The sequence below is a fragment of the Grus americana genome, chromosome 4 (assembly GCF_028858705.1).
Source record: "Grus americana isolate bGruAme1 chromosome 4, bGruAme1.mat, whole genome shotgun sequence".
NCBI classification, from domain to species: domain Eukaryota; kingdom Metazoa; phylum Chordata; class Aves; order Gruiformes; family Gruidae; genus Grus; species Grus americana.
This window is the reverse complement of record NC_072855.1, coordinates 64667934-64691998: the sequence shown is the minus strand read 5'-3', so window position 1 is coordinate 64691998 and position 24065 is coordinate 64667934. Positions and strand designations below refer to the sequence as shown.

Below are 24065 nucleotides of genomic sequence, written 5' to 3'. Positions count from 1 at the left end.
TGAATGGTGTTCCTCTGGGGTTGGTATTGTGACCAGGACCGTTTAACATCTTTGGCAGTGACACAGACAGTGGGATCAAGTGCACCCTCAGCAAGTTTGCTGATGACACCAAGCTGTGTGGTGTGGTCAAACATGCTGGAGGGAAGGGATGCCATCCAGAGGGACCTTATAGCAGCCTTTCAGTACATAAATGGGGCCTACAAGAAAGCTGGAGAGGGACTGTTCACAAGGGCATGGAGTGACAGGACAAGGGGTAATGACTTTAAACTGAGAGTGGATTTAGATCAGATGTTAGAAAGCAATTCTTTACTGTGATGGTGGTAAGGCACTGGAACAGGTTGCCCAGAGAAGTTGTGGATGCCCCCTCCCTGGAAGCGTTCAAGGCAAGGTTGGATGAGGCTTTGGGCAACCTGGTCTAGTGGAGGGCGTCCCTGTCCATGGCAGGGGGGTTGGAACTAGATGGTCTTTTAAGGTCCCTTCCAACCCAAACCATTCTATGGTTCTATGATATATATGCACACACACAGAAAATAATATGCATATTTAGAGAGAGAGAGAGCTCCAACCTTGTGGTCCCATCTTGTATTTGAGTCACATAAGTTCTTGAGGCCTAGGACATTTAGAGAACCTGTCTAAAAACCTGGCTCAAATACATTACAGCAATGATTGTCATTTACACAGAAACTCCCCTTACACTTTTTTAATGCTGCATAGTTACAATCTGTTTCACATTACCCTTTTAGGAGAGCAGCACAATATATTTTAAACATGAATAGTTGTAATGTCCAAATAACCTCCTCTTAGTCCAGAGATTAATGTTATTCACTCATTCCAACAAACATTTATTTTCAACTCATGGCCCACTGTCTTAGGCACCTCAGAAGTTCAGGTTGAATGCACCTAGGACTGCTTTGGTTTTTCAGTTTCATTAACAACATCAACAACTGTGGCCACAGCAAGAGTTAGCATCACTTGGATGCTTCATACATCGGTATTAGCCAGCAGCACCAAATTACAGGCAAGGCTATGTTTTACAAAGTAAGTCTTCCCTACACTGATTAGCTATATCAGAAGGCCCTCATTTTTTTTTTTTTTTTTTTTGAGAAGAAGCCACCCAGTCAATTAAAAGTGCAAGGCTCATTAGGTAAGGAGTTGAAGGGCAAATACCTTAAACTGTAAACAATAGAGGATGTTTGTGCTCTTGAGGAAGAGCCACAGGCTTCTGCAAGATGATGATATATCTTGTCTATGGAGCTTGCACAACTACAGAAAAAGAAAAAACCTTTTTTACACCAACAGATTTTTTTTTAAGGTTTGGAAGTATTTTTTTGTTTGGTGGGTTTTGTGGGGTTTTTTTGGTTTGTATGTTTTGGGGTTTTTTTTTTGTTTGTGGGTTGTGGTTTTGAGGGGTAGTTTGGTTTTTTTGGGTTGGGGGGGGGGGTTTAGGGTTTTTTTTGAGTGCCTGAGTCACTGAAATACACGTTCTCTTCTATCTAAGCTTATTGGTTGGCACAAATAAGCATAAGACCATGCTACATTTGATCCTGCAAAAGTACAGAGTTAAAAAGGAGCTCAAACAGTTTAGAAGCCTGGTTCCTGCAAGGCCAGTGGAAGATAAGCAAAGAGGAACAGTAACACAAATGTCAGTTCTTTTAAGTTGCAGCTTACCAGCTTCCCACTCACGTGTTATCATGAGAATGTGTTTTTTACTGTTACCATACCCTCCCGCTGGAGGAGGAAAACACACTTATCTGTGGTGTCCTTTGTGAAAACAATTGATTCCTCCACAACTTCAGCACTCTAAGGGCAGCGTACAATTGCAATTAAAACCCATTGCCAAGGCCACTGCTGATAAATGCAAATGAAATACAGAATATCAAAAGAAAGGAAAGGGGGAGATGGAAAGTAGGTAAAGAAAGCACCACCAAAAATCAGAAACATTTCCTCAAAGCAGGGCAAGACAAAGTAGTCTCTACTTCAAGTCTGGTTGGCATTTTTACTGGCAGCTAACAAAGCACACATCACTTGTCATTGACAAGTTCTTGGGTTCATCGTTTGCTTTAAAGTTCCATATTCTATATGTAAGTACCTACTTTAGAGTTTTTAGCTTCTTTTGTCAAGACAGCCAAAAAAAAGCAGAGAAAATACAGACAACCCCACCCCTCCTGCCACGGTTCAACAGATGACATGTAATTCTCAAAGACTAGGAGTGCTAACCATAGTGAGGATCACTCATCCAAGGGCTCTTCTCCTCTTGGTGAGCTAAGGAAGTGTTGCAGGACAGGAAAAAAAGGCACATCATCTAATCTCTTACAGAAGCAGAGCCCAAAGGAGAAAATTGCTATTCCAACAGTTCTTCTTTATCTCCCCATCTTTTCCTGTCTCTGACCTCTCTTTTTGCCTGTTCTGTCCCCCGTTTTACCTCTGAGCAGGAAGGCGGCACACGGTAGCATGGGAAGGATGCTCCCAACACTTGTCTTAACCCATCACATACAACTGCAGTGTCTGTTAGTGACTCTCAGACATCAGTCACATAGAAGGAAAAAGTCCCAGTTTTAAACACTGCCACACTGAAGAGCCTTAACAGGTATCAGGATAGTCTGTTGCATTTCTTCAGATTTTTATACTGAGAAACTGAATCAACAGCTTCAACAGACCTGGAAGCACGGTTTACTACAGTGGAGAGCAAGCAGACATCTTTCACAATAGGACAGCCTGAAGCAGCTTTCCTCTGTATACATACTGCTAGCACTCTCCATACCTGGGTGGTCAATGGCTTTTTAAAAGGGCAGTTTCTCTGACTGCTTATTTATGACACCAAAATTTGGACTGACTGATCCACCAAGAGGACTCACATACCTGTAGCAACTAAACCCAGGGATGATATGCCAGGCCACTGGAGAGCTCAGTTCTGTGCTACTTCTGTGCCATGCAGCCTCAGGGCAGTTATCACACACACACACACACTCCCGGTTAGCCTCTCTGCTGAATATTCATTTTCTAGGCTCTCCAGGGCTGGGCAGTGCTGTGCCTGTGCACGTGTCTTTCTGCAGGGTGTATCTGTGCTCACCACAATGGGTCCTCCATCTCTGCCAGATTCTTCCATGTGGGAGCTACTTAACAGGAGAGCAAATATTTTATACAAAGAAATACTGTAGGTGATGGAAATATTTCCATCTCAGATTCCTTAAGTGCACTTGCTCTATTTATTTCTGGAGGGTGGGCTTGTCAGAGAGCAAATCAGTAGCAGTAAGACAAGCAGGTGGCTATCCAGAAATAGTTACAACAGAGGACAACAGAGGTCACATCATAGTATTTCTTTAATTTGTGTAAAGCATACAAACAGACATGGAAAGGGATATAGCAAAATCAGAAGACACAATATAATTTAAAAATACGATATATTCTTCTGTGACATTGTACTTGGCTATGATTAATTTATCCCAGCATCACACACCCAGGCATCAGGGATGCGCTGCCCTGGATGCTGTTCTGCTGTTCATCCGTGGGACCCTGGAAAACTTTCTACATTGCCATCCCTGGTCTTGTGATATGGAGGGGAAAGTCAGCAACTGCCTCTCTCTCCAGCATCCAACACTTCCTCTCCAACTTGCAATTCAGAAAATATATTTTGGTGAACTGCTTAATGTCTTCTGACATCAGGAGATCCATCTCCACAACAACACAGTGACTGTGCCTCATATGAAAACTGCTAGTCCAAGTCATTTATAGAGGCTAGGAGAACAGAGGTATTTTATTATGAGTTAAGAAGTTGCCATTTAAGTTTTCAGGGTAAGTCAAAGATTTTTATTTTTTTTAAAGAGTGTTTTAATGAACCTAAGTAATTTTATTGCCAATTCTTATCACTCAACATCAAAGCGAATTTTATTAGTATATTGTAAATCTTCCTATTTATAGAATTATATCCTTATTTAATACAAAATACTATCTCTTTATGGTTTCCCTGCTGCGTCATATGCAAAATATCTTACAAGAACAGAAGTAAAGTATGTCAAGTGTAGTATAAAAAATAGCCCATTTTCTGGTGGAGAGAAGTCATGGGAAAATGAGATAAAATAAATATCATTTAACAAATATTTCTGTTTCCCACAGATCCACTTTGTATTACTATCTGGCAATATTTTTTCTGTTGCTCTTCCTTGAAAGACTCTTTCACCTTTTTCCTTTTCAGTCCCCCATCCCTGAAAGATACAGAAAAAAACAGCCTTGAGCTCACTTCAGGGTTAAGGCAGAAAAACATTACAATATTTAGACCACATAGTCAAAGCAGTTTTGACCCTAAATGTTGGCTTTTGCAATACAACACTAAATGATCTGTACTGTCAAGACATACCACACAACACTAACAATGCCTTTCCTTTAATCCAGCAGTTAACAGGCAAATAATTTATTTTCACCAAATACTACCTGCTGGCTAGATCCACCTGTCAGCTCCATTTCTCTTTTTATACTATAGCAGCTTATTCATTCTAGTGAAACTGTTGTAGGAATAAAGTAACATTTTCTGACTCAGTCAGCAAGGGTGATGGACTACAGTCCAAGCAAAGCAAATCTGGAAGAAGTTTTAAAAGATTCCAGGCTAACATTTCAGAATACAGAATACCTAAATATGCTTTAAACCCAACCTCAGAGGTGTTGCTTCTTACCAAGGCAGCACAGACATTCCTCCTTGAGCAGCAATGACAGCCTTGACTCTGTTGGCAAAGTGAACAGCATCTTCTTCCTCCTGGAAAAAATAAAAATAAAATTAATTATTTACTTTGCAACTTAAACATTTTCTTCCATGTCTTAAAGAGATACTTTTTGTCAGGCAGCAGGCACTTCGGTTTATGCCAGGCCCACAAGCCAGATGTGACCTGCATGGCAGTTCCAGTTGGTCCTGGGGAAACGCCTCCTGGTTTGCCACCATTCCATGCTGAAAAGAACAAAGTGGGAGGCTCTGTGGTTTCTGGGGTAATCTCAAACAACGCAGTGTGAGGTCACAGGTTTGGCCAGAGTAGCGGATGCACCTGCTCCCAGTACTTCAGTATCAGTCTGAAGGTGGGAACACACTGATGGGATCACCTTGGAGGAGACAGGGCGCCTTGAACAGGGTTGGGGCCTGGTGCATCCAGGATCAGTGAATTAATGTGAGTTCACAGGAGTCTGTTTGCCCGAACTGCAGAGGACTAAGATACACGCACCACAGCAGCTTCCCTGCCAAGCCTAGGGCTGAGCAGAGACCGGTGTAGGCAGTACCAAACTGGGGCATGGCTAGAGCAAAGGCCTTGGCCGCTTCATCACATCAGGTCGGTATCCAGGGGCAGCGGGCTGAGTGGCTGTGCCAAGTTGTGGGGTAAAGCCAATGGGCAAAGGATTAGCTGGGTGTTCTGCAGGGCTGAGAAACAAGGAAGTGGGAAGAAGCTGTGCAGGTGAAGGCAGGGGGGGACACGACACAAAAGGCAGAAGCACCCCACTATGGAGTGAAGAGAAGGCTTGAATCTATATATCACTTCTGGACTAAAAAAGGGAGGTCTGTGCCAAGGAGCAGCATAAAACCACATTTTAACATCTTTTCTAGTCTCTGGGAGCAGAGGAAAGCAAGGCAGCAGCACCCAAGTAAAGAAGCCGTTTGTGAGCAATAGGGAGCATGATGCAGAAATGTCTGAATCTCTGCAAGAGTAATTTTTGCTTGGAGATAACCCACATAAAGCTATGTTCACTTTTAAGACAACAGTGTTGCTTTCTGGCCTTTGTCCATTAAATTGTCAATAAAGATTCGCAAACATAATGCCAACACGCCGTGTGTAATAGTGCAGACTTTCTCCCAGACAAAACTTTACGAGCGTTTTCAAAACATACGAAAGCATAAGTACCTCTTTGACCATTGGTGGCAGGTACCACACATTACAGACAATAGCCCAGCTGGTCATCATATTAAAAACATAGGTCATCATGGAATACTTTGTGCTGTTCCAGAACGCATCTCCAAAGCGGGGGTCATACTGGAAGACAAGAAGAGTAAGTGAAAGGGCATGACCTTCTACCTTAGTTTAAATCACATAAGCTGCTATTTTTGGCCATGAAGTCATAGTTCAACTTGTTAAATCAGCGGCAAATCTAATCACACCACCTAAAAGGCAGCAGTAAATTCAGAGTAAAGCTCCCCATTTCAACATTTAAGTTTATAACAGTTAAACTTTAGAAGCAATGCAGGACCCCAAACTGTGACAGATCCATTTGAAATACATCTCAACTGTAACCAGATAGATCTACTCAAAATGTAGAGACCTTGTCATCTACAGATACATTGACTACAAATGTTTCCTTGAAAAGGGTCACACCAGTTTTAACAATTTCCATAAGATTTGGCAACATTATAGTTCCAGAAAAAAGTAACTAAAATATCGAGAGCTAGGGTGACTTGGCTAAAACTACTCAGAGAGCCTTGAAAGTGTCAAGAAAATGCCTTTATCCCCAGAGCACATAAGAACCAGGAACCGTAGAATGGAAAGAGCAGGCAGAACTAAACATGCAGCATAGCAATTGCAACTGTGCTTTGCAGGTTGCTCCTAACCAGCTGTAAAGACACTCAGTGGAAGATTTCCCATGCTGCACTGAACTGCAAGACATTGCATACCGTGAAAAGATTCCATTTTCTCAGGGCTTATTCAACACTGCATTCACCCAGAACAAACCCCCTTTAAAGGTTTACACATTAACAGCTTCTCTGATATGAGAAGCTTCTGCAAATAATCCTTCCATGTTTGGAAAAATGCAGATACATTACCTTGATTGCTACCGGATGGATGGTCCCTCCTACCTCAAAGCTTCCCTTCTTAAACATCATTACTGATGTGTTGTTTATGCAGGTACCTGGCCAGAATTAAAACAGATGAAGAGTTTAATCCACTCTAAGAAAAGTATCAGCAAATGAATCCTAAACTGTCTTAAGGAGACTTAAGTTGCTAAAGGAGAAAGTAAGATTTAGTTCTGAAGCATAATCCCAGAGCCTGTTATCTCTTCCATTATGCTATACACTAAAGCAAACAGACTGTCTTAAAACTGTTATAAAATATTAGAATCTGACTTTTAGTATCTCTCAAAAGCTAATTAATTCTACAGACTAAACAAACACCTCACGTGTAAAGACTGGGTATAATAAACTGCACTTAGTGGGAAGAAATGAGAAGAGCAATAAAATCAATATAGTTGTTTCCTACCTTCCGGGAAAATTAAAATGGGTAATTTGGTCTTATCTGCAATGTGTTCTCTAATTCTGTGGAACGAAAATAAAATTTCAGTGTATACTTCATTTTCACAGAAGACTCACATTTGTATTTGGCCTAGAATCTAAACATCCATTGCCTCTCACATAGGACAAGAAAAGCCCTTGCCCAATTGCCCGTTGCCAGTCAGTACCCTCCGCCGGTATGTGTGCTAGTTTCAGGCCTTTATCTCAGAGGTTCTCTCTTGCTAATTGCAAAAGGAGGTTTTCTACAAAACTGTATACAATTTTATTTCATCATTTTAACCCAATTAACATGAAGTCAGAGAATGGTGATACTTGAAGCATGTAAAAATAACTTCCCATTTATTATTGACAGGTTCCAACTATGAACAGACTTCTCTTCTGACTTAAGTATATTCCATATTTCAAGTTTTCATGCCTTCTAGGTTCATAACATCAGTTTTATATGTATCTAATGATTCTCTGCATCTAGTTAAAAGATAGGTCACTATTTTATGACATTTGCTGCATCACTTGAAAACAAATACATTACCACTAAGCAGATTACTGACACACAAAATCTGTTGTTTTCTGAGATACCTGTCTTTCCTATGACTCAAGAGCATGTAGTTTCTCTCCAGTCTGCATTAGAGTACAAAAACCATCAGATATCAAAAAAAGGAGAGAATGATCCAGCATAGGGGGATCTTCTCCATTTTTCTAAGAACAAATGGTCATAGACGCTTAATGCTATCTGTGTTACACCCTATTTCATGAAATTTAGGATGACTAGGAACAGTCTCTGTAAACACCTGAGAATGTAAGAACTGCCATACTGAGTCAATCCTGTTCGTGTCCCTAAAGTTCAACGTGCTGTCTCTGCCTGGAATCAATCCTTGCAGGCTTCTGGAAAGCAATATAGGCATTAAGCAAACATACGTTTCTTAGCTGCCTCCCAAGAGGAGAGCCAGAAGGCCAACCACCTCAAGGGTGTGTATGGCTATGGTAGACCCTCTTGCACCCCCTCCAGGGAATGTTCGATTACCTCTCTGAAATGCCTGTACACCAATGCATGCAGCATGGGGAATAAATAGGAAGAACTAGAGGTCTGCGTGTGGTCACAGGGCCATCATCTCAGTGCAGTTATAGAGACATAGTGGGATAGCCTTCATGACTGGAATGTTGTCATGGATGGCTATGTACTTTTTAGGAAAGACAGACCAGAAAGGTGAGGTGGTGGAGTTGCTCTTTACATGAGAGCGCAACTGGAATGTATCAAGCTCTGCCTAGGGGTGGATGAAGAATGAGTTGAGAGCTTATGGGTAAGAGTTAAGGGTCAGGCTAATATGGGTGATATTGTTGTGGGTGTTTACTACAGGCCACCTGATCAGGATGAGGAAGTTGATGAGGCCTTCTACAGACAGCTGGAAGTAGCCTCACAATCACAGACCCTGGTTCTCATGGGGGACTTCAATCACCCTGATATTTGCTGGAAAGGCAACACAGCTAGGCATGCACAGTCCGGGAGGTTCCTGCAGAGCATTGATAACTTTTTGGCACAGGTTGTGGAGGAACCCCCGAGGAGAGGTGTGCTGCTAGATCTTGTACAGGTTAGAGGTTGACCTGCTGGGAAGCAGCTCTGTGGAGAAGGACCTGGGAGTCCTGGTGGACAACAAGCTCTCCATGAGCCAGCAATGTGCCCTCATGGCCAAGAAGGCCAATGGTATCCTGGGGTGCATTAAGACGACCGTGGCCAGCAGGTCAAGGGAGGTTATCCTCCCCCTCTACTCTCTCCTGGTGAGGCCACATCTAGAGGCCACTGTGTCCAGTTCTGGGCTCCCCAGTTCAAGAAAGCCAAGAAACTACTGGAGAGAGTCCAGCAGAGGGCTATAAGGATGATGAGAGGACTGGAGCATCTCTCCTGTGAGGAAAGGCTGAGATAGCTGGGTCTGTTTAGCCTGGAGAAGAGAAGACCAAGAGGGGATCTCATCAGTACTTATAAATATCTAAAGGGTGGATGCCAGGAAGATGGGGCCAGACTCTTTTCAGTGGTGCCCAGGGTCAGGACAAGGGGCAATGGGCACACACTGGAACACAGGAAGTTCCATCTGAACATGAGAAAATCTTCTTTACTTTGAGGGTGACCGAGCACTGGGACAGGCTGCCCAGAGAGGTTGTGGAGTCTCCTTTTCTGGAGATATTCAAAACCCAGCTGGACACAATCCTGTGCAACCTGCTCTAGGTGATCCTGCTTTAGCAGGGGGGTTGGACTAGATGATATCCAGAGGTCCCTTCCAACCCCTACCATTCTGTGATTCTGTGATATTATGACACTTCTCCAGGACGCTCTTCCAGCTTCCAGCAGCTATGTGGTACCTTGGTGGTTTTGGGGGTTTGTTTGGTTTGGGGTTGTGGGTTTGGTTGTTTTGGTTTTTTTTTTCCTATGATCAGCTCTCTTTTATCCTGTACTCACAGCAGATATAACCAGCTTCAATGCTCAGAGCTGATGAAAAACGTACCAGGCAAGGCCTGATCTGGGAAGCAGACGTGCTGACAGAATTCCGATTTCTGTCCTGACATACTGAATCATCATCCTTGGAATTGAATGAACAGGCTCCTGCCTGTGGCAGGCAGGGTGATTGTGGCAGTGTGGAAATTCCTAGAGGTGACAGGGCAAATGATCAAAAGTTCAGTAGACAATTGCTACACCCTGCACCTTCATTGGTGGAGCAGTTCCAAATGTTACAGTGATGACAACCTACAGCTGCCCACCAAAGAAAGATGCAGGGTGAGAACAGTCTCGACTCACACTTAGACCTCACAGTTACTAGACCTGATGGGACAATTAAGCAAACACATCACTACCTTACTTTTTCCTCACCAGATGACGGTCTTTCATTTCTGAGCGTTCAAACAAAACATGCTGAGTGGTTTGCATGCAAGTTTTTTGAATAAGTCCCAGAAGCCCTCCATGTGCCTGGCCAACCTGCAAGCCCAAAACAAACTGGTTACTATGCAAACACACACACAACTTAAATGATAAAATTGTGAACACTGATGCATCAGTTTCTAAGCTCATTCACAAATGATGTCAATAATCTCGGTCAAAAGTGTGCACACGCCTGGCTGTGTCTACTATTTTGCAGTCCTGAATGCTATCAAATCCCTCTCTTTCTCCCAGAAAGTTTATTGTCTTACCCAACACTACATCTATGGGCATCTCAACATTACCAATATTTTACTGACTCTCTTGTTCATACCAAGGAATAGCATCCATCACTGGCCAGGATGAGAACATCTAATGGAGATGTGTGGTTGGCTACACAGATGCCTCCTTCCTGCGGTCTGTTTTCCCTGCAGTGACAATTGTAAAAGTAATTACTTAATGTTTATTCTCCAGACTATAGTCCCCACCAGGTGACCCATCCAGTGAGCATACATCCACAATTGAGACTCTCAGTGACAAAGGCATTTCTGGCATACAGCTCATCTGCAGATCCATAGAAAATAGAACACAAAACATTTTAACATTCATATTACTGCTTATTAAAACATCTGACAGTACATTACAGCAGATAAGTCATCTTTCCTCATACTTTCAAGAGCCCCTTCACTTTTCAGTAGTTTTGACACTTCACCAAAACCAGTTTCCTTTTAGCTGAGAATACAATACTTGATTGGAGTAGGCATTTTAGCTGCTCCATTCATAAGGCATATGTCAAAGACTACTTGGACACTAAAACTCTAAAAGCAAAGAAGCTAGAGCATGACTTTGCTTGTTTTCTAAAGCACAAACAAAAAAATATCTCAGAAGCCTCCTCCATTACATAAATCTCCACCACTAAGCAAGCAAGATATTACAAAAATTTACTGAAATACCATCCATAACTTTAGGAGAGATTGTGAAGAATTAGTTACCATATAAATCAGTTAATAGAACAGTCAAACGTTTTATGGCAATGTTCTTGCATGTGATAATACATTCATGGCAAAGATTGAGAAAAATATGTTTATTTAATTGAGATCACAGCACTACTCCACCCTTGCATACCCTGCCAATACACAACAGAAAACACAGTAGGGCATGTAAACATCTTGACAGAGTCTAGATCATCTAAACAGCTTCTTGGATCAAATTGCACCATCACAGTACTCGTGCAGTAACGGAATAAGAATCCCACTCTGAAATTTGAGGCGTTGAATACCATAATAAATCGATCCCAAACCAATGAGAGCAGGGCGGCACCACTCACCTGTTGTGGAAATGAATGAGACCACCCAGACATCGGACACCTAATGTGGCACATATCATCTGAACCTGGTTGCTCAGCCAGCATTTAACTCTAAAAGAAATGAAGCCATACATACATTTTCAGTTCTATGCAGTCACTCATAAAACGGTATTACATAAGTTCTCCAAATTATTCCCAACAGCTGTTATTACAAAGACCATACTAAGAAGATTCAGTTGCACTAACAATGCCACGCAGGAACAGCTTAGTGGATATCAAAGATATTCTCGGTCCATTCTTCTACTGTAATTTATTCTAAACCTACCAGATTCAAAGCAGAGAAGACGACAGTCAGGGGTTTGTTTTATACATTTTCTCTGGAAGCAACTGCTATTGACTCATTCATTAACATTAATTAAATATAAAGATATTCAGCTGGTGAATCACATTTGAGGGTTTTTTTGCACTGACAGGATGTAAATATCTCACAGTATTAATATGGAATTGCTCAGGGTAGATTATTTACTTGCCCTATTCCGACTCACGTAGAGCATACTCTTTATTTTCCACTCTAAAACACGCTTCCATCAGTATCTATCTGGCTTACATCACATGCCCACTTTCAGATGTCATTGCCATACTCTCTCTTTCATAATGCTCTATAAGTTTACAGTAGAGAAAAAAAATCACCTCATGATAGTCCACATTAATCCTCCAGACTCAGGCAGATTAATATTCCAACACACTAATTCAAATCCTTAAAGAAATAAAAAGAGCTGTCAACAAACGCCTACCTGCCATTTGGAAACTGTCCTACTACTGTAGTGGCCAAGACCAGCAAGAGGATACTGAAAACAGCCAAGCAGATGCTACAAAGTAAAAAAAAGTCTTAATTAAATACTAAGAAGCAGAACTGGAAGAACAACCAAGAAAAATCTTTTTCTTTAACCCTTTGATCCATTTCACAATGCTTCCGTCCACCATTAACAGCACCTAACTAGCAATGCAAACCAGCGAAGGCCAACAGGATAACATGAACATGTTTTCAACTCAGCCCTGCACCGAGTACAAAGTCTTGTGCTGCCTGGAGCCTATCTTCCAAAAAAGGACCATACCCAGATCTGAAGCTATCATGTGGTAAAGAAGTCATCATGTTCAAAGAGGATAGTAAGTAGTGGCTAGTATTCTTTAATACAGGTGAGATTCCTCAGTGCCAAAAGGGACCCATCATTTCATTTTTTAAAAGCCTATCCAGAAGTTGTATTTCTACCCCAAGCAGTAAGCTACTATATAATCATGAAAATTAAAAGTCATCGGTTACTAATGGCTTAGCAAAACCAATATTGAAGCCATTTCTACATAAATGTTGTCTTTTTAAGCTGCATATGTAAGTTTACACACAGGCATATGTGCTCTGCTATGTGATTGACTGGTATGAAATCCCTCTATGCACTACAACTATGTTTTGAATATACTGTCCTCCATCAAAGGAATAAGAAATTTTAAAAGCTCCAGCTCTTTACAAGAACGCATGAATATTTGTAACTGTTCGGTCAATATGATAAAAGGCTGGTTTTGCTTAAAAGAAAAGCTTAAAAGTCTGAAAATTTAATACATTCCAAGTGGATATCACTCTTTTCCATCCAGCCCTGTGCTTCCAAGAATATTGGCTCTGCTTCAAATCCCACATGTTCAGTGTACAGTGTCCTTGTCTCTTATTCTGACAGGTAGAGCCTGATCCTTTCAGTTGAAACCATTGTTACTTTACATAAGATCTCCAAATCATTTCTGTAAAGTTTTGCTGCATTTTAAAAACAAACTAATTACTAATAAAACATATGAAACATGAGAAAGATACATCTTCAGCACCTTTTTTTCTTTTGGGGATAACTGAGTTTCAATGGCATCTTGGAAAAAAGTCATGCCAGGTTCTCCTTTCTGCACTAGTCAATAAAATATTATTTCACATCTTTTTACAAAAGTAATATGAAAAACCAATCCCAGCAAGTTACATCTGGCTCACCGAAAAGGCATCAGGAGACAATAGCGAATTAGGATCCCCATGACCCACACAACACTCAGCTGCCAGCTGACATGGTGCAAGCTGGCGTTGGTTCTGCTGAGGAGGTTCCAGGACACCAGCTCCTCAGAGGAGAACCGTTGTGTGACTTCATCTTCTGCAACTGCCTCACACCCCTTCTTGGAGAAGTACATAACATCAGCAAGGCTGAAGCATCCTCGGTGCTGGTCAGCAATCTCCTCTTCCATGGAGGTTTCCTCTCTCTGGATTATCCCTGCATGAGGAAATGAGTCTTCCTTCCACACAGTGGAATGGACAATATAGATTCCAAAGAGAGTAAAATAGACGTGCTTTTTAAAAATAGCTCTCCTCCTACTCAGAGCACCATACTTGCATTGTTATGTCTCATTTATGTACTGGCATTTAGTTTCATAAGTTACTTCTCTAATCCTATGCCATATAAAACTACTAAATTGAAGAAAGGAGAAAATCATTCAGAGCAAGCTGCAAATAAAACCTTGAGCACAACAACCTACTTCATTGCCGTTCACCAAACAACATATGTACACGCACCTAGAAATGTCAACAGTGCACTGCCAAGTTTGCAAACCTTCTGGCGCCTTGACTCAAATTCAGGCAGTGTTTATATATCACTTTCCTCTGGTATTTTTTCCTCAGAGCCTTCTCTCTTCCCCCATCCCTTCTACTTTAAGAGTCACTTCACTACCAAGAAACTTCAAAGTGTCTAGATTTTTCCCCTGAGATATACACAGTGTAACACAGAAGCATTGTGCAGGAAGAATGATAACACATTCATGCTCCATATCTGTAAAATTACACCTCATAGGATGGCCACACAGCCAGTCTCGGTGATGTTTGCTGAGGTCACTCTGAGACTAGATTCTTATCCGGCTGGTTGCAGTGACTAAGACTGTATTGACATACTAGTTAAGACTTGCTTTTTTGCTTGGCTTTTGGGGAGGGGGGCAGGTATTGGATGACATTAAATATGCATTATTCAAACTAATTTAATTTATCTTAATCAAAACACAACCCCCTGATCAGAATCACAAAACTTTTCTCCAGCTGCACTTCACTCAAACCTTCAATGTCCAGGAAATCATCAGACCTGAAATTCATTAGCTGACAAACCAAACAGTCTACATGACTAATGACTAAAAAGAGCACTACAAGTAAAAGGATTATTATGAGAACTTAACCCAGTCCCCTTCAGTCAAAGAAAAAAGGAAAAATAGTTGGGAAGAGGAAAAAAAAAATTACTCTCTCACATTTTATCCCCATGCCTGGAGAAGAGTGCAAGTTGTGGGATGGTGTAGCTGCTCTACTTGAGACACCCTGACTTTCTAGGAGCACTCCCTGTGCTAGGAGTTACAAGAAGCAAGAGAGGATCCATACAGAGCAATGTCAAGGGCAAAGAATACAATTCCTCCTAATCTTGTAAAGAGAGAGCTGATGGAGCCAGAAAGTACAAAATACTCATGAAAATGGGGACAGCTTCCCAAATGCTTATCAGCAATGTCTGTCTACTCACACTAGTCTCTAACACCTTTTATTCAGAAGACTCAATCATTCACATATTATCTTACTTATACCATACTTAAGGTCTCTTTTGCAGGTTTGTAACTTCAGCAGTTATTTGCCCAAAATCCATTTTTGTCATTCCAGTTTTCTTACTTAACATCAGATGCAATTTATGTTTCTGTTTACTCTTTTCTAGATGAGATACTAAAATAGTTGCCTTTTTACAAGACAAATAGTGCTGTGTCACCTTCATTCAGAGATCTTACCAGTGGAGATTAAATTTTCAAGTGTCAGCGCCTTGTGCTTTTTTACTCCCTCTTCAATCTGCAGGGTGGCCCACTGTTCCCAAAACAAGAAGAGTAGATGTTGATGGTTTTCATTTGGTCATTTCTAGGCATTCTGTAATCATCTTAGGTGAACTATCTGAGCCTCTTTTATTGAAGCCAGGTCTTAGATTTTCATTTTCAAGTTCAGCCTGAAGGCTGCCCTGCATGCCTCCTGTTTAATTTGTTGCATAGATTACCTTTTGCCATTGTCAGGAAAAATAGTTTGGCTCAAACTTCTTTTCAGGACACAGGCAGTTGTGTTTTACCTGGGGCTTTTTGTTGCTTTGGTTTTGTTTTTGTTTTGTTTTTCCAACAAACAAAAAAACCCTAAAGCCCCCACAAATTACTGAGCTACCCAAGAGACTTTATGAGGTCCACAGGTCCAAAACTCTTTCTTCCTCAGCTTCGGGCAACAGAATGATACAAAATATTATCGCTAACATTAGAGACATGCTGTAAAAAGTAGATCTAAAAATGGATTTTGAAGAATAATAGAGATTACCTCAGCTTTAGGGCATGCAGTTTTTGTTAAAAGATGACAGAGGAAGGACCATTTCATATCCATAATATTTTTGGAAGTAGTAGTTTTAGTAATGAGCTTTCACCCTTACCTGTCTACCTTTTTGAGCTAAACCAAGTTTCTCCTCCCTGTGCAGAGCAGCATAAAATTCCTCTATTAGCAAAATCAAATATACCAATATGCCTAATGTTTGAAGTTTTCATGGTTTTTATATATGTATGGTGAAAACATTAAATAGTAACTCCTGTGAGGACTAGATCTTCCCATATTTACATCAAGGTATCTGCCCTAACAAGGGACACAGGATGCTTGTGTGTAGGCTCTGCTCATTATTAAGGAATCGATGACCCACTCAACTTATGTCCTCACCAGCTATTAAGGCTTCCCACCTACAACAGATGACGATATATCCTTCTGCTTCACGATAAACTCTTGCTAAACAGTTTATTTCCCTCTCACTGACACATGCAGCCATTTAAGTCACCACAAAGCTTGATCTCAAATAGTCATCACCACATTATAATGTGTTACATGTGCCAACAATGTCAACTAGCTTTTTGTCATACTTAAGTTTTGTGTGCTCTCTACCAGCTCCTTCTGTAGCTATTCGAAGTGTAAGTCTATAACAAAAAGGGACACTTTGTCACAGCATAATGAGGATATTATAGTTATCCTTAGAGGGGAAGGGGGAAAGTAGAATAGGCAGTGATGTGATATTTTAAACTCCATGCAAACCATCTGTTATAACACCATAAAAAAATACCAATCTTCACCTTGTCTATACTTTCCAGTTATTCCCTAAGGAAGATAAATTGGTACATCATCTGTCTCAATCTTTTGCAATACATGGAGAGTCATTCAGAAGTGGGGAGACAAGAGATGTCATGAAAACAGCAGCCCACACACTGAGAAATGAAAGAGTATACGGCACAGGAACAAGAACATTGCAAAAGAGAGTAAAGGCAGACACGTGGCAAACTTAACCTCTTTATAACGTACTGCTTGTCACCCCTTCCCCAATATTCTTTAGGATAGTTCTATGATGTGAGGGAGGAAAAAAATAAAGATCACCTAGCTTGGCAAATAAAGCCCTTACTCTCTGCTTTCCTGTCTACCACCCTTATCTTGCCCATCACAGTCCTCCCACATGAACAGGCACCTGTCAGTTGGCAAGCACTGCCAGAAATGAGCTTGCTCATACTGTCTTGAAGGATTTGGAATACCTCAAGGAGGCTGGCTTTTGAATCCCAGGTAGAAAAAGGGTGATCATCACTGACCAAGCTGACTCACAAAAATATGTTAACCAATTTAAATGAGCAAGGCAAGTCAAAAACCCAACAAAAATTTATAAAGTTGACTAGTAAAGTATAAAGTCTTGCCAGACTATTACCTAGCACCTCATCACACAGAGAAACAGTGGAACAAAAGTGGCAGCTTGTAATTAGTCAGCCAAGGCTACAAAAGCAGAGGGCAAGGCAGATGAGTAAGAGCTTTCAACAGGTGAATGGTTACACAGGGCTTGTTAGCTTGGAAAGAGTTGACTGAGACAGTATATGACAGAGGTCTACAAACTCTGGACTGGCACAGAGCATGAGGAACAGTTATCCATTTTCTCTTCTAATACAAGAACTGGGAAGCATCATATGAAAGTGTTGGGCAGGGCATATGAGCAAGTAAAACATAATATATTTCCACAAAACACAGTTAAATTGTGGAGTTCATTGCCCAGGACATATTGCCAGAGATCAACTGAAATGACAGCAGTTACATAAAAACATGGATGAAAATCATCAAAGGACACAAAACTCTAACTCATGAATCGGCATGGGAGACTGAAGCAACAAGGAGCTGGGGGTGGGGGGGAGGTATTCCTGGCAATACAGCTGTACAATCAACCAGCTCTTCGGCTTTTCATCAAGCAATTAAGTTGATGCCTGTCAAAGCTAGGCTATCTGTCTGGGTCAAACTCTGGAGTGACGCAGCAGAGTAGTTTATACGTTCTTCTGCATTAAGTGACATCTGTATGTTTAATTTGTTTTTAAAATATGAAATAAGGTTTTGTGATCACCTTTGTTTTGCAACAAAGTATTGAGACAGAGCTGTCACACTGGTCTTTGTTGCAAAACAGTAATGAAAGGATGTTTTAAATACCTTTCAAAAACACAGATGTTGCAACTAACCCAGAATTTGTTAAATGGAGCAACTTCATTCCTAAGTTCACTGACCAAATGAGAACTAAGGTGCTGTGCTTTCCTCCCTCCCATTTCTGAAGTGATGAGGACACAAGGAGTCCAAACATCCAGTAGGTGATCCCTGCTGGAATACTGAAGACTTGACACCTTAACTCCAACAGCTCATTTGTTTGAGGCTTTCTATAATTACATTCTGAACGAAATAAGGGTGCCTAATACGTCATTATATTAACTACTCTCTTCATAGTACATGATACGAAAACCTATACAATATGGAGTGTTCCTTTTTTAAAATCTCACTGTTTTCTCCCTTTTTCCTTTTAAATACAGCTCAATATTTGTTCAGTACTCCATTTTTCTGTACTGTGTAATAATTCATTTTTGCCTCTTCCTCTACATTCCCATGTTTTACTACCTCTTCTCCCATGTTGTCATAAAAAGCTTTTTCTAATCACTCATTACACAGGCTTTTTTCAACACTTGGCTTTTTTCTCATGCATGACAAAGGCCTTGGGGCAATTACTCTGCGTAAAAACTTCCAATATAATTACAAAGAGAAGATCAGTAGGGTTTTAGTGCAAGCTAAAGTCCCCGTGTAAGATCAAGCACTTATGACCTTTTCATCCAACAGTCCTTTCTGTCTGGCCTCATTTCCCCTTTCACATCCCAAACAAGAACTCAGATCAAATGATCTGCGTATTATATAGCAGGTCTGAAAGGATGTGCAAGCAGTGACTGTCCACAATCAGATGGTGAAAAGCACTCACAAATCTCCTGGCCACTCTAGCAGGGGCAGATGAAATAGCTTGAGAAGGGTCCCAAACATTTGTTAGGGATCGAAGAACAAGTATCATTTATTTGGTTTTTGATGCAGTGGCTAGCTCAGGATAACCGTGTGTTTGAAAGCACAGCAGTGAGCTGCTTCCACTAGCTTAAGTGCCTGCAACATCTGCCTATACTCCAGTGGGAGTTTCCAGCATGTTAACTACATCGATGTACAAGTGAGCTGTCAATTCCAAGAATATTGAATTACTAGCTGGCCGACGTCTTTCCTACATGTGAGTATTTCTCAAGAAACAATGCTCCAATTTCATACAGAAGCTCAGATCTCTCAGAATTCCAGAAGATTCTTGGCAAGTGGAGCTACAGCTGTTTAACATGTTTATTTGACTCTCCACAGAGTCAAATGCAAGAGCATTTTGTAGATTTCCTTCTAACAAATGCATTTTCTTTTACAGCTGCAATACTAAAGAGCTGTAATAATGTCCTTAGCACAGCTTTGCTGATATCGTCATTTCCACCAAACCCCATTACACACAAGAAAATACAAAGCTTAGAGAAAAACACGTTATTTCATAAATAAAAGTTTATAAGCATATAAGAAAGAATAACCTTATTGGAAACCAAGCTAAATTAATTTTTATCATTTTGAGAAATATTTTAAGGACAAATGAATAGTACTAATAGCAATTATGGGCTAACAGTTACGCAATTGAGAAGTTACTGTCTTGGAGATCTTTTACTATTAAATTATTCATATATCCTAAAAAAACCCACTAAAACCCCCACAAAAACCAAAAAAACCCACAAACAGAAACAATCATCCCCCAAATTTTCAAACCCTGAACGTTGCTTTTTTAAAAAGGTCTGGTTTGTTTCTGAAAAGCAAGTATCTAGATTCCTTGGAGAAGCAGCAGAGGGTACAAATTCTTTCCATACATAAATTATATCTTGCCCAGTTCTTCCAGTCACTGTTCACACTGTTAAAACATATCAATGAAGCCAGGAAATCAAAATTACTTATCATATACTGCCATTACTCATTGCTTAGTAACAGAGCTGCAAACTTGGGCTTTATCCTAAAACACCTAGAACTCCCAGCAAATTCAGTAAGGGCTACAGATATGCTTTTTTTTTAAAAACAGAATTTTGAAAAAATATCTTTTGACCTTAAAGTCCTTGATTTCAGTCTCTACTCATATTTTTCTCAAATTGAGAAAACATGGAGGAAAATAAAACATCTTCCCTCTGCCTCTCAATTTGTGTAGTCATTTAAAGCTGGAAGAAGCAAATATGAAGTGTTCTCAGGTGAGACGTTTTCTATTAATTTTGCTGGTCTACACAACAGACTAAATCAAATGCACCACAGTGAAGAATCCAGTCATAGTGCTCAAGGTTGGATTTTTGGTGAAACATCAACTAGTTTTTTGGTACTTAGAGCACTGATATTCCTGCGATATAGTCAGTAGCGTTCTAATACACAACTAAGCATCTGCTCTTAGCATTTTCAGCGTAGCTACCCGGTAAGGCATCCTATTTCACCAGTCAGGCTAGCAACAGGAACCAAGGATGGTCTGTGAGCAGTACCCCATTACCAAGATCTCAGGCAGATAATGTCAGAGCTAGAAACACGTCAATACTCCATTAGGCTGCAAATGTCAAGTTGTTAATTTCTTGAACAAAGGGCACATATAAGCCTGCTTTAAAGCTAACTGTATCCCAAGCAACAATTTCAGCCATATTCTGGTGAATGAGCCCCAGGACTCCCAGAAGCAGCCCAGCAATTGCACACGCAAGCTTTAACCCAGCATTTCCCAGCCCTACCCTTACTTCCAAAAAGCAAAGTGGGCCACAGTGTAAGCAAAGGGGACCTAACATTCCCTCCATCCTCTCTCCCTCACGTTTCCCACCAAGATAGCTTTTAGTTACTCTTTCAACACAGTGAGAAGCATTTGAACAATACTTCAAAGAAAACAGCTGAAATTAATCACAAGATGAAAACAGAGGAAACTCCTTTTTTGCCTACAGAAGAGTCAAGGAACAACTTTCAACTAAAGAACAAAACAAGCCAGCCTGAACTGCAGCACATGGAGCTGTGGTCTTCCTGTTATTAGCTGCGGTGGCACTGGGGAACTAGACATAAAAGGCTGTATCTGATTGCATAACCGTTAACTGCTTCTTTTTGGATAAATTAATCCTCCACTTTGTGAACACAAAATTATCATGCTCATAAGCCGTGAAAAGAAAAACATTCAACATGCTTTTCCAAAGAGAAGTACATCCCTATATTAAGAACTCACTGAGAGGATAAAGTGTCCTTCAAAACTGGGAAATGCACAGGGGGGAAAAAACCAAATTATTTTAATGTCTACCAACTGCAGAAGCAAAGCTGTCCAAAGACCTCCTCAGGATTGCTTTTGATATGAGAGCACCTGATGAAATCAATTCCACAATTGAATATAAGTGCCACGAGCTTCTTACTCAGAGTACCAATAAGAATTTAATTAGCATACCACTGGCCGATACTTTTTTTTTTAATTACATATAAAAGCCAATATTACATATAGCCACGGCAGGCAGTCATTTCCCATTGATATCAGTATCTAAAAAAACAAGTAACCCCTAAAGTTTGCAGTCATGTCCACTATGCTAAATGACATTTGCACAGCTGAAGACAATCCCTGCCCAAGAGCTCTTAATCAGTATTTAAAAATAAAAAGACAGAAGAATTATAATAAAACAGAAATAAGACAGAATTGGCAAGGTAAGATGATCATGATATTAACTGCATTACATTGTTACAGACACATTCTACTGCATGAATAGATGGCCAACAGCTTCATTATAGTAATAATACTAGTAATAAGTTTTCTGCCACAAGTAGAAAGTATTTTCATGAAAAGCAGGTTTATACCAGGATGACTAAATTAATCTACTAGAAAATGGAAATGCTTCACTGTTCAGTATGATGAACTCACAGCACCTACTTTTGGCCGTTGACAGATATGAAAAGCTATACTTGAAAAATTAAATGCAATTCTGGCTTATTAAAAGCCCCAGAAAACTTTTAGTGATATCAGCAGAATCAGGATCTTAGCTGTGATCTGTTCATCTTTAGAAAATTACACATTGAGAAGGTTGCATGGATTCCTCAAGTCTCATACAGCAGAACTTGTGACTGCTGGATCCCCCAGATTTATAACTGGAAGAAGCAAACACACAGAGTAAGTATTCTTACCTAGAACAGTATTCATTAATACTATATAATTAAAATAATCCAAATAAACCCATTGAAAATTATGTACATCTAAAAATGCATGTTCTTGTTCTTACCAACTCCAATAAACTAATACATCTTTTTATTTATATTTGTTTTGCCACGAGCATAGCATGAAGTAGTCTAACCAGCTTGAACTAGAAGCCATATATCATGAAATCTCTACTTCAACCCAAGAAAACCTCAAACTGGTACCAAATTATAACCCAGCACATAACTAGATATCATTAAAGACACCATTCAAAACAACTATCATGTAAGTTAAAGCTGCAAACACATCCAAGTTAATGGAATTCTTTCTACTGACTTTTATGGTATCTATATCAGAAGTATCAATTTTAATTTTTTTATTAAACATATCCTGTAGTAAACACATACCTTTTTAACTCAATTCTCAACTTACCTCTAACATTTTTATTATAATTTTCACATAGAAATGAGAAATCCCCAATGACACTCTAAACATCGAAGGCAACAAAACTAGCGCCACAAACAAAATCATCCAGATAGATAAAATCTTGCCCTCTGCAAGGCCATGGCCCTCTCTATTTTCTTCCATGCTTGCTCCTTCAAAATGCCAACCCGCTGCCTTTCTGAGAATATACAGTCATCTGTAATGGAGAATCCAGCAAGCTTCAAGAGACAGAGCCACATAAAAATTACACATTCTAAGAGCCAAAGCTATCCCTAAGAGAAGACTGCTGCCTTCTGAAGCCTGCCACCACAGAGGCTCTCGATGATGATGTAATTTCTACCCCTTGTCCCACCCTAACTCCACCTACTTCCTTTTAATTGATAAGGATTTATTCACCATGTATAATACAGGGGAGAAGGAAGAAAAAACATGATAAGTAATAAGTTAGGTAATAAGATGCTGTTAATATGGAAACTTGTCAATTCCTCAACGAGTTTTCACAAGGCATCTCACCAATAAATTACAATACAGAACCAAGTAGGTGTCATTTTCAGACTGCCTAAAATACTGTCTTCTAAAAATCATTTAATACACATGAAGCACATCTCCAACTGACATTTGCTCAAAATAGTGACTTATTTGGTCAGACATTCTACTTCATGGTGAAATGACTGCCTCGTTTTGGTATTTGACCAAATGAGCCAAACTGAAGCTTGAGGTGCAAGACAGGCTTTTTTATTTTGTTTTATAACAACACCTAGGAAATGGAGATGCAAATTTCAGCAGGCAGGAATCAGCAATACAATAAAAACTGCTCCCTCCACTGCTCTGTAAGAAATGAGCCAAACTGTATTGCAGGGTTACAAAATGTACTGTGAAGTAACAAGTCACCTACCTCTGCATCTATTTCACTACAGAATTTAAATACAATAGATAAGCAGGTTTCTCCTTCTATCAAATGCCAATAATTTAATTCAGTATTGCTAGGAAAGACCCAGTTGAGCCCCTTACAGACTCCTCTCCTGTATGCATCACAGAAGAAATAAACTTTATCTCTAGAACCTAAGAGGAGCCCACCGGCTGCTCATTTACAACCTTATCACAGAATAAATTTAACCTTGGTGGAACAAGCATTTCAGGCATAACTTCCAAGATAGCGATATGCTGGTCCACAAAAGATCTTTCCTTTGCACATGCTTACAGTAGCATATTTGTCTAAAGCTGGGGCTGTCCTTTCAAAATATCCCCATCCCCATGTACCGCTGTTTGGTTTACGTTACAGAACAGCCTCAGTACACGCAAACTGGATTCCTTATAAATGAAAGCAGACCCAAAGAGCCTCTGTAGAAAGTACACCCAATACCCTCCACATAGTAACAGAAGCACAGATATCAGAGCGAGCTGCACCACCACTGAGTCCTCCAGTTTATACCATGCACCCAGACACCAACAAGCAGGCTCTTGACATGTTACAAAGCTCGCATGATACCATGACATGCTGCTTCTGCCATATAAGTAGCTTCTGCATCT

At 40.3% G+C, this 24065-nt stretch overlaps 1 protein-coding gene across 1 annotated transcript; it reads right to left on the bottom strand.

Moving 5' to 3' along the window:
- Nucleotides 1–4087: 4087 nt before the first annotated feature.
- LOC129205958 (glycerol-3-phosphate acyltransferase 3-like) lies at nucleotides 4088–22679 on the bottom strand. Its single transcript, XM_054824472.1, has 12 exons — nucleotides 22524–22679; nucleotides 15292–15364; nucleotides 13487–13757; nucleotides 12258–12332; nucleotides 11485–11574; nucleotides 10492–10585; nucleotides 10102–10217; nucleotides 7224–7279; nucleotides 6791–6876; nucleotides 5877–6005; nucleotides 4668–4747; nucleotides 4088–4202 (listed from the first exon to the last, which is right to left on the bottom strand). Exons 1-12 carry the CDS (start codon nucleotides 22677–22679, stop codon nucleotides 4088–4090), a joined length of 1341 nt encoding a protein of 446 aa, XP_054680447.1.
- Between the last annotated feature and the right edge of the window lie 1386 nt (nucleotides 22680–24065).